At 40.6% G+C, this 11,522-nt stretch overlaps 2 protein-coding genes and 1 long non-coding RNA gene across 3 annotated transcripts; 1 reads left to right on the forward strand and 2 right to left on the reverse strand.

Annotated features, from left to right (window-relative positions):
* Positions 1-534: 534 nt before the first annotated feature.
* LOC124695956 lies at positions 535-1,553 on the reverse strand. Its single transcript, XR_007000606.1, has 2 exons — positions 1,484-1,553; positions 535-837 (listed from the first exon to the last, which is right to left on the reverse strand). It is a non-coding gene; the product is annotated as an uncharacterized LOC124695956 (long non-coding RNA).
* A 2,408-nt stretch (positions 1,554-3,961) lies between these two features.
* Positions 3,962-4,210, forward strand: LOC124695954. The gene has a single exon (XM_047228752.1). It carries the CDS (start codon positions 3,962-3,964, stop codon positions 4,208-4,210), a length of 249 nt encoding a protein of 82 aa, XP_047084708.1.
* An 812-nt stretch (positions 4,211-5,022) lies between these two features.
* On the reverse strand, positions 5,023-8,981 carry LOC124694796 (putative MO25-like protein At5g47540). Its single transcript, XM_047227740.1, has 11 exons — positions 8,796-8,981; positions 8,268-8,429; positions 7,917-8,035; positions 7,645-7,719; positions 7,342-7,435; positions 7,067-7,126; positions 6,025-6,093; positions 5,669-5,767; positions 5,377-5,421; positions 5,176-5,278; positions 5,023-5,087 (listed from the first exon to the last, which is right to left on the reverse strand). Exons 1-11 carry the CDS (start codon positions 8,979-8,981, stop codon positions 5,023-5,025), a joined length of 1,077 nt encoding a protein of 358 aa, XP_047083696.1.
* Between the last annotated feature and the right edge of the window lie 2,541 nt (positions 8,982-11,522).

Below are 11,522 nucleotides of genomic sequence, written 5' to 3' on the forward strand. Positions count from 1 at the left end.
TTTATAAATTACAATGCACTAACTTTCAGTTCGTATGGTGTTACTGTGTATGCAGGGTTGTACTTTGTGAATCTAGGAGGACCTTCTCAGCAAGTATGCTGATGAGATGGTCAACTACTACACAACGTCTTCAAATAATAGTCTACAAGATGCATAATCTTTGTCGGTCTACCTTGTCAAGGAGAACGAACAACAAACTTTACAATTCGAGACCAAACTCACGCTGCATAGCTCATGACATATCACAAGGCAAGAGACTTCAAGAAGAAAAGTGTAAATATAGGAAATATTATACACTATTCTGGTTAATTGTAGTCTTGTATGTAGTTTGAATCATAATTTCCCAATGTTTAGACAAAGTATTCGAATATATGTATGAAGGTACAAATCCATGAGATAAATGAGTTATTACTATCAGTCTATAACATAAACTATGTACTGAAATCTGCAATGTCAAGTACTCGGTTTAACGAGCATGTTCAGTTCTCTTTAGAAAAATCTGGCATTCCTACCAATGGTGGTTCACAATAAGAGTTGGCGTGATCGTGCAACGCCTACTTGCACTCTGTTTATTTATTCTTCATGTAACGTGTAAATGAAAAGTACAAGTAGCTTTTGTATCAGTACTATTGCTCTCCTTGAGAAGTACTAGAAATAGGTTCACATTTCACGTCAATAATGACTTATCATCAGGACCTCAACATGCTCAAGACCCAACTGCCTACTGAGCAGCTCCAGATTCTTCACATCTATCTCACCAAAAGGAAGCTTCAGATTTCGAGCCTGGGAACCAACATTTGTTGCTTCATCTGTAACCTGATCAGTTGTTGCATCCAGCTATTTCCAGCAAATCAAACACACAAATTTGAACATTAAGAATACTAGTATAAACTTGAGCATCAAATAGTTGCGAATTTTTACTTTAAATTCTTTACCAGCTACCACTTCTTTCTTTTGTGCACTTAGTTTTTTCTTCAGCATCATATCCAGTGAGAACATAACCTATACTAGGGCCTGGTAGGATGGCACTGAAACGAGTAATTAGAATGGATACCTGGTTGAGTTGATTATTGATTTGCAGAATTAAGTGACAGAACACTTCGGTAAATGCAACTAAAACTAAAAGAGATGATGGTCAAATCATATGCATACACCAATGACTTTTGGGGTTTTCACATATACTGGTTGTGTCATCGACATTGATAAATTGATCAAACATCAACCTGCTTCATCTGTAAAAAAAAACTGATTCATAAGCAACATAATGTGATAATTCTAATTTATTTATATTTTAGTGATGCTTGTCAGTAAGGTAAGTATGCAGACAATTCAAAGCAGAGCCAGAGAGAGCGTCATGTTGCACGAGCAATCTCCATACATGAATGCTTTTCTGGGTCACTTGCTGAATAAGGGCTCATCTAATTGGGTGCTCATATCTGCTAGGAAATTAGAATTAGTATGACCACTACATTCAGTAACGCACCTGTAAATAAACCAAAAATCGAACAGGGCGTCGAGTGGCGTGTCGTCGAAGGCGGCCCTGTGCAGGAGAGGGGTTCGGGGGCGTCGCTCGTGGTCCACGGACGGGCCTCCGGTGTGGAGGAGGCAACGAATGTTGTCGAGCTGGTGGCGGAGTGCTCTGGCGTGTGGGCGGGTGGCCACGTGCGACGTGCAGGCGGCGTCATGATCGTCCGCGTGGGCAGCGGCCGTGGGGTAGATGGAGGCGGCGCCGTACTAGCTGCAGGCTGCGGCGTGGTGGCTGGTTGATGTGGAGGCGGAGGCGGCGGCGGCGTGCTCGCTGGAGGCGGCGTGGGGATTTCCTGGGGGCTGCATTGCTTCGTCAATTCATGGGCCTTGGCCTGATACTATATTAGATTCAATTTTTTTCAATAATTACATCTTGCTGGACCTGTCGGGCCTAATGTTCTTCACTTAATCTGAACCGTTCACTGAATTCATACCTCTCCCTAATCCTGAGTGGTAAAAGGTACTGTAAAAGTAGCCTCTTTTAATGGAGAGAATGGAATTGATTTGGAGGAGTTATCATGTAACACTACTACCTCCCTCCTCCTCCTCCTACCCACAGGCCTTTTGTACATAATCGTGTGCTGTACTGATTTGCGACAAGGAAGAAATTTGTACAGTACTACTCTTACATTTGACAAGAACAATGCATTTGCATTTTTATGATGTGAATCTAAATTGTGTGTCAGAACTGCAAACTACTAGCAAATCGAAACAATTATGGTTTGTCGGCAAGTATGTGTATGGAAGACATATATTGGCTCTGTCCTTTTGGGTCTGGAACACCGATATGCCATGAATCAATATTTTATATTATCATATTTTTGGTTGAAACACCAGAAAGCCGTGAATTAGGATTATGCTTTCACAAATGCTGTTAAGAATTCAAGCATGATAGGTTTTTGTTGGATTGAGCCCTCGCTGAAGATAACTTGGCTCACATAGTAAACTTGTGGGCATAAGTTCGCTTCCTTTAAATTATTATTACTTGCGTAAGGTTCACTAACATGATCTGAAAGAAGGTGTTTCGGATAGATGCTGACATAATGTTGTCGCTAATGCTTGAATGGTGATTAAGGTTTTTTTTGTTGAGATGAGGGGTTTCCCCTCGATTTTCATTAAATAAACCATATGTTCGCTACAACAAACACAAGCAAAGAAACAAAAAACCAGCCCATAGACCAGAAAAAGAAAAAACTTCAGAAGTTATTACAAGCAGCCTCCAGCCGTAAACCCGAAACCTATTTTTCTACACACTCGAGACGAACAAACCTACAAGAGCGAACACAACAGGGAGGAGCTAGCCAGAGTCTGCTATTTTGAAACATCATGGCTTTATTTCCTCTCATTTTTTGATTTTTCTGGAACCTTCCAATCTCAGAACCACCGGTCTTCATCTTCTCGATGCTCGGAATACCTCACTTGACAATCGCAGGAACGCAAGAATGGTGATTAAGGTGGTCATTTTAGAGCGTTAATTTGTGCAAGTATGCCTAAAACACATCCGTCATCATGTAGATGTAGGTGTTGTTACAAATTTTACCAGATATTTGACTATCCAAGTATTAAGAATGATTCATATCGTTAGTCATTTAACATGGACATGTACCACAACACGCATCTTGTCAGATGAGTTCGCTACAAGCACTTAAGGCCATAGAACAGCTGAAAAGGTTTGAAAATTTCATAAAAATTGAGTGAGTAGAGAACAGACTTGTCTACAATCCCACAAAATTCAAATTTAAATCTTATCTACATAAAGAGAGCAAAAACAAGTCCAGCTATGAATAATGTCATAAAAAGTAAAAAACAAAAAACAGAAAAATCGAGGTACTATTCCTAGCTGGATTTGTCACTTATGTTTCTCTTTGTGTAGAAACAATATGGATTTCAAATTTCGTGAGGCTATAGAAACATGCCTTGTCAACATATCAAATTATTTCGACTCTTTTCAAATATCATAGCAGTGTTACCAGACACTGATAATACGACAGCATCCAAAATACTTGTAGCAACAGAACCTTTCTGAGCTCAGCACGATCGTGCATACCAATGAAACTTGTCAAAGTGGTATGCCCGTCAGGTCCTCCCGGCTACCACATCCACCATCCGGCCAACGGGTTTTAAAAAGGAGACTGAAAACAGGTGCAGCCCGTGCGGGGGGCGCCGGTTTCCGGCGTCGCGGGAAACCAGCAAAACAAGCAAAGGGCACCCAGTACTAAAACAAAACCGGCGAGCGTCCACGGCACAAACCCACGACGGAGAGGCTTATCTGAACCCAGCGTAGCAAAGCAACCAACGTTCGTACCGAGATCCATCCTATATATATGCACGCCATGGCGAAGATCCATTCACACAGCATCCAGAGCAAAGAAATCCATAGCAACAGTTTCCAGCTGAGTTGAGTTTTAGTTGTGTTGAGATTTTTCGGCTACCAATGGCGGACATAGCCTTGCTGGTGGCGGAGGAGTCCGAGAAGAGGACCAAGCAAGTGGCGCCTGGCGCCGGCGAAGAGGCTTCCAAGGGCAGGGGGAGCTTCGAGGGCATGGCCAAGGCGTGGGGCTCCTGGGTCGAGTCCGCTGCCGCCACTGCGTCGGAGGTCAAGGTGCACGTCGCACTGCTCGTCAAGGCAGAGCCCAAGACCCCGTTTTCCCTGGCAGCCTTCGATGGTTTCTTCTCTGCTTAATTAGACCTCGCTTATTATTTCAATGGCGAAGGTGGAGTTTTTTTTTTGAACTTATGGCGAAGGTGGAGTTAATTTGGAGGAGTTTACCTGTATCTCTCCTCCTCTAGTCCCCTTCCTCCCCAGAGCCAATGTCATTATGATTTTTGTACATAATCGTGTGCTTTACTGATTCAGTGCTATATATATATATATGGAGTCTAAGAATACTAAGTAACTGCGAGAATGTTGTTCTGTAGAGTGTAAAATTTCCTCAAGTCCATAAGAGGCTGACATAAAAGTTCGACGGTATGGCTAATTCAGATAGACATTTTCATGTCAGCCAGCAGCCAGCTTAAACGCCACTGTCAGTATATTGAACCGGTTTGGATCTCGTCGCTGAATCAATCTATGTTGTGTTTGAAAGCGAGAGCTTCACAGAGACATCTTGTTGGTACAAACACAATCTACGAAGCAAAATACTCGGAACTACTTAGAATTTCCAGTCAATATTTCAGACTTCATTGCAGTAAAGTAACGTGTCTTGTTTCCTGACATTTTTTATGTACATTTTCGGCAGCAACTATGCATATTACCTTTTACCTTTGAAATTTGGTGCCAACAAAGTAACAAACTGCTACTCTAGACAGTCAAACCGGCACACGGCAATAGCTCGCCAAATGAAAGATCTTTTTTCTTTCGCTTCGCTCAGTAATTAAACAGGGATGCATGTCGCCACCACATCTGGGCGTACCAATTCAACCTGGAAGTCGCTTTATGGAGCACTAACAGAGAACAAAAATAAGAAAATAGGTTGATCCTGCATGTGATTCGATCTACAACTCCATAGCCAAGATGTCCATAGAGACTTGTTCTTTGTCAGACTCGAGCAGTCTATCCTCTGAAGATATCAGCGCAAAAAAATAACTCTTAGAATTTACAGTTAGGTTTATAGTGGGATCGAGTAAAATAAGATACAATTTTCCTACCTTTTTCTATGGTGAAGTCTTTCAAGAACCTGAGGATTTTGCTCTTGTTTGTCAACAGTATGCTGACGATCTCGCGTGGCTTATTCTGATTGGCAGTGAACAACTGAATGTACACACGCAAAAATTATATATGTTTAGTAGTTCATATGTGACTAAATATAAAATGAGCAGGTCCAGAAAAACAAAGGCCTGAGACTGTACCTTGAAAACACGGAAGGCCTCTATTTGTATAGCCTTGCTTTGTTCCTGATGATGTGAACATGACAGGTTAAATAAACTTAATTACCCAGTCAATGACCCTAAACCCTAAACCTTGAGAACACGGAAGGCCTTTTTTTTTTTGCAAATGATACTCATGGAAGCTATAACACACCATATCCAGTTCGAAACTAATTTGTATATTCAAGCACCAAGATAACGCGAGATGCATTTCGGACTGCAAAAGGCATGCTTTTCATGAGACATGGTGAAAAGCGCCAAGACAATATCTCACCCTTAATAGGTTCATTAGAACTATGAGGTTTTCCTTTGAACTGACGTAGCGCACCATCACTGATGAATTTAATCTCTCCAAAAGAATGTCCCCAAGTAGCTGAAAGATACACCGTATGCAAGTACAGAATGAGTTAAACTCAACCAATCATCTTGAAGACTACTTTCAAACTTTAATAGCAAAGCCAGAATAATTGTCGATTGAATGCAGTATAGCAAAGTTGAAAAATAAATAGGAGACAGCAAAGCACGACCAATAAAAACATACCTGAATAGATTGCCTTCGGATGATATAATTTGAAGAAAAGTTGAAAAATAAATTGGAGACAGCGAAGCACAACCAATAAAAAAACATACCTGAATAGATTGCCTTCGGATGATATAGTTTGAAGACTGTAGCAGCTTCGAGTTAAATTCTGGAAAAAACTGACATTTGCATTGTGATTAGAAAGGGAAAGTTGTGATTGAGTTAAGATTTACCTACACCCACTAAATTTGGATATTATTTTTGTCGCAACACAACTGTAAAATATATCTTGGAAAAAAAATCATGAGTAGAACATTCTAATCTTAGAAAAGGAAGAAAAACCGAGAGTAATTTGCACATACGAAAATAACTAGTAGCATTTACTGCCACATTACTATGAATAAGGTGCACAGACTTTTAAAGACAAAACTTTGAAAAACTTGAGCAACAATATCTCGATTATGTACAAAACTGATATTGTTAAATTCGTACTGAAAAATACTTTCCCAATATACCAGTTTTATATCAAACAATCACCATTTGCCTGGACTAATTATTCATCAAAGACACATCTTAGACAACATGTGTGCCTTATTCATTGGAACGTTAGAAGTATATGCAAATATAAATACATACTATTATTTTGCCTCTTCCAAATAGCACAATATATTAATGTGAAACTTTACAATTGAACATATAACTTTAGTGCTAAATGTGTAGATTTTTAAATAATTTTTAATGAAAATATCAAAAATAAGTGTCAGTGTGGTACAACCCAACTTATCAAAGTCGACCCAATTAGGAATGATCCACAAAACAATAAATTAAAACCATATTACTCTCTCCGTTTTTATATATAAGGCCATCACATATTTTGAGGTAGAACTTTGACTAATAATTTTATCAACAAAGTATGATTTATATGTCACCAAAAGTATACCATTGGTTTCATATTTGAAAGATGTTTCCAACATAATGTTTTCAGTGTATAACTTAATTATATTTTTTGGGTCAAATTATGAGTTAAAGTTTTATCTCGAGATGAGTAGCGGCCTTATATATAGAAAGGGAGGGAGTACTAATTATAAACAATCATATCAGTATATATGAGTCATCACATCATTATGAATACCATCATGTGGAATAACTTACCCAATCATAATTTTTGTTGAAAAACTCGGCAGCGGTTGATTTATGCCTTGTCAAAAGTTCCTATTACATATGCAATAAGAAAATTGTCATCACTAATGTTACACAAACATTTAGAGAGTGCTCTCATTCGTATCAAATTATAAATATCAAATGATATAATTTGATATTAGCCTAGATAAGTATGAAGAATTAATATGAGAAAATGTAGAAATCATGTGGTTGATTTGAAAATTGTCTTTTAGAACATTTATTAGATTCAAAATTCTTGAATTCACCTTAAAAGTCTTGAAGGCGTCTGATGCTAGGTTGAAGTCCGGGAACTGAATATAATCGAAGAATTTCTTCATGTGTTGAGAAGATAATACATACCTACAAGATGCTAATGAATGCATATTAATATAACTGAAAAGACTAACCTTTAAATAGTGGTGATATTGGAATCAAAGAGATAAATGATGCCATCAAGAGAGATATTTAGATTATAAATAACTTTGTGTTGTTTACATTATAATGATCTAATGTTTGACAATAACCACTTGGAAACTTCCATTTTTCGTAAAATGAATTTTGTACAATACCTTGCAGCAACTTGGTGACGTATGCAGTCCCTTAACATGGAACTATAATGTATCGCAATGTCCGTGTTATCGTAACTACAAAAAAAGACGAGTAAATAACATATGGTAAGTTCCAACTTATAACTAACATAACAAGTGAAACTACACAAATATGAGGATCTTAAATGATGACCACTCCGAACTTCTATGGCTTAAAACTATTTTTTTGAAGAACTTCTATGGATTATCAATATGGCTCATATTAAGTACTATCCCAGTCTGGAGTTACTTACCCACACACTAATGTATCCAAAAGATCTTGGTTGACTTCCAAGTAATCAGAAGCAATTATCCTCGAGTCCACCTTTTGCCTTTGCAGATTTGCAATAACTTGAGTTACATCCTTTTGAGTCTGGAAAAAGGAAAAAAAGTTCCTCTCTTATGTAAACATTATTACAACTTTTTATATTTTTAATTGGCTACACAACAGTCATGCGGTATTTTTGTTGCCAAAGAAAAGGCCCGAAAGGTTCCTACATATAAAGTAATACCAAGTAAACAATCTTAGGATCCAGTGTTGTTATTGATTGGAAAAAAAGTGTAACAACCAAGTTCACGAGAAAAGTTTAAGTGTCTTGACTTACTTCCAAGTCCAGATGTGGAAGGTTAACAATTATGAGGCGCAGAATATTCTCTTTGAAGAACTCCTTAGTCAATTGTGTGCATGCTTCTGCAATCGGTTCTGCGTCACCATTTCCATACAGAGTGAATTTCGTCTCCCTGATAGCTCTGCTTAGATCTTCCATCTGCATATTAAGTCAAGTGTGGATTCAATCAGGTGCATCAAAGCATGAACAAGAATAAACTTTGGCAATTTCTGCTCCATTTTTATAACGTCTACATTTCATTTTCTTCCATATATAAAAAATCGTTGTTGTAGTCTTCCGGACACACTTTGGCAATAAAATAGTTCACGGTAGATGTATTGGTAAGAATTTTGTGCAGAATTCACCTAGATTTGTGAGAGTTGTAGTTAATGACTGCAAAATATAGTTAAATACCAACAATCTAGTGCTGCGCAAAATCGCACAAGATAAACCGAATAAAGTTTTCAGAAGAATGACTAAACATGAATGAACAGATGTATCATGAATGAACAGACGTATCGTCACCTTCTGTTCACGCTTGCTGTCAAGCTTCCCACCGCAAGGTTCCGGATGCTCGGAGAGGAAGCGGAGGAGCTCGCCCATGTGTCGCACCAGCTCGGTTGGACTCCTCGGCTTGGACCGGAACAAACCCCCGCTCCCCGCCGTCTTGGCATTGGTGCCGGATACGCACGGCCACAGGCACCCCGTCATCGGATGATCTTGACCTAGCCGGGGCTTATCGACCTCCCTAGATTCCTACCCCTGGCCACTTGTTTTCCCTGGTGATTTCCTTCGCGCTGCTGCTATTGTCACCTGCGACTGTGTGCGTGCGATCGGATTGGATTAGGGCTCCGGCGAAACAACAGACTCCGGTCTGTACAGTGTGACTACGCCACTCGTCGCAGGTAGTGATGTGATGGGGGTGGCGCGGTGGCGGCGGCGGTGCGAGGAGGGAGGCTAATCGATCGAGTAGAGGAGAAGAGAGGGATCCCTACAAATCAAGCCGGAGCCCCCACAACGAGGGTTGATGGATGGGATGGGATCGGATCGTGTCTTCTTTCCTTTGAACGGGAATTAAAGGATCGGATTGCGCGACCGCCAGAATCCACGCGTGGTTATAGCCTTATAGGGGGGCACATCAAAAGGGATGTTGATGGGCCTTTTGACATAGTTCTACAAACGAACGATATAACGCGGACATACGCAAGATATGGTACCGGGCCCGGATTTTCAATTCGTGTGAATCAGCCCGGTGAGAGTTTTTTTTCTCTCTATCTACTACTTTTATCTCTCTCCCCCCCCCCACACCACCCAACAAAAGAAATCTAGTTGGGTATCTTGGGAGACGATGTGTTCCCCAAAGTTCAGTCACTAGTAGAAAAAGGGGCATTACTCCCGGTTGGTAACGGGCATTAGTCCCGCACTCGCAACCGGGACTAAATATGCGAGACTAAAGGCCCATCCAGTTGTAGTTACTTTGTGGCCTATCTGGTACGCGCGGCGTAAGCTGATCCATGAAGGGGAGTTTCAAAGCCCGCTGTCCACTCATCTTTTCATCCAGCGGTATCTCCAGGACCTCTCAGTCCTGGCTAAACCTACACCGAAGAATGCAGCAGCGACTGAACCACGACATCCGAGGTGGATTCCACCGGTAGAGGGTTGTGCCAAGCTCAATGTTGATGCAGCCCTAGCGAAGACACGCCCAGGAGGGGTTGTGGGAGTGGTCTGTCGCAGCGCAAATTGCTCATACCTGGGGGCCTCGAGCCTCACTATCGAAGGGACCACCAATCCGTCGGTGCCGAGAAGCCCTTGATCTGGCCCAGGATTTGCACCTACGGAGGATCACAGTGGCATCTGACTATTTGACGGTGGTGCAAGATTTATCACGACCATTCGCAGGGATCTACGGTGCTGTGCTACATGAAATAAAGGAGACCTTGACACTCTTCGAGAGGGTGTCTTTTAGACATGAAAATAGAGCTTCACATTCTAAAGCACATAGACTAGCACGCTCAGCTACGGCGAGCAATGTGGGACGTCAGGTGTGGTTACTAGAGCCACCTGATGGTCTTTGTATTAATGACATTGTTATGAATGAATAAAGAGCTATGTTTCACCTAAAAAAAACTACTCTTTTTCTGCCCTAGAAGAAACTACTTATTTCTCTTAAAAAAAGAACACACTAAGTTTTTTGAAAGTTATGACATTCACTCAACTGGCGGATGATAATTATAACTTTTTCCCTTGTCACATGGCAAGTTGCCACTTGCCGGCCAAAAATCCATGCCTATTGGTGTCCAAGTTTTTTTTTATAGTCGGATGATCAAGCCAAGTTGACTTGACATCTTTTTTTTTTTGAACAATAGTTGACTTGAAATCTTTATTACAAGTAATATGGGTGGCACGTGCACATATACTCATGTGAGACATGTGTTTTGTAGTCGCACGTTTACAATTTACAAAAAAGTTCTACCCGACCGCTTGTGAGTAATTCATACCACACAACTCTATGCGATAACAACAACTTCATGGTGGTCACAAAAAATATGACATAAAAATAAAATTAGGGAATAGTGGCAAAACATATACACTACAGGAATGGCTCAAAACACCGATGGCCTGTTTATACGCCGACCGGCCAAAATCCGGGCCCGTCGTTGTAGTGATGCCCTCGGCGTAGGAAACGCTACGCCGACGGCTTCCCTCGGCACATCGCGGGTCATTGGTATAGGCATGTGCATGCGGTCATACAAAGTTAGGCCGTGACGCCGCTGTGACGACGTCAAGGCTACGCGACGGCCCCCCTTGGTAAGCCTTCTCCCCCTTTTTTTTATCTACGCCGACGGCCACCCTCAGCGTAGAGGTTGAACTTTTTTCCCTCCACGCACCCCCTTCCCCCGATGGATCGCCTTTTTAAGTTTCAACTGAATGGCAGAAAATGATAACATATTCAAAAAATAAAATTCTTCGAGATTCATGTATGTTACGCAACCTACTATTGGGAGAATTAACAAATTTGAATTTTAACTTTTTTGCAAAAAAGGTTAGAAAAAAGTAAAATGGCATTAACTTTTGCATACGACGTTGGGAAAAAAACTATAACATATCAAAATGATCGTGGGAAAAAGTTCCATCCAAATTCTTGCATAAACTTGTTATGTTATTAAGCACCCGAGTACTTTACCTGGAAATACTTGCATTGTATTGTACCCAATTATAGATAACAAAGCCAGATTGGCTAATTCTCAGTGT

The sequence above is a fragment of the Lolium rigidum genome, chromosome 3, assembly GCF_022539505.1.
Source record: "Lolium rigidum isolate FL_2022 chromosome 3, APGP_CSIRO_Lrig_0.1, whole genome shotgun sequence".
NCBI lineage: Eukaryota > Viridiplantae > Streptophyta > Magnoliopsida > Poales > Poaceae > Lolium > Lolium rigidum.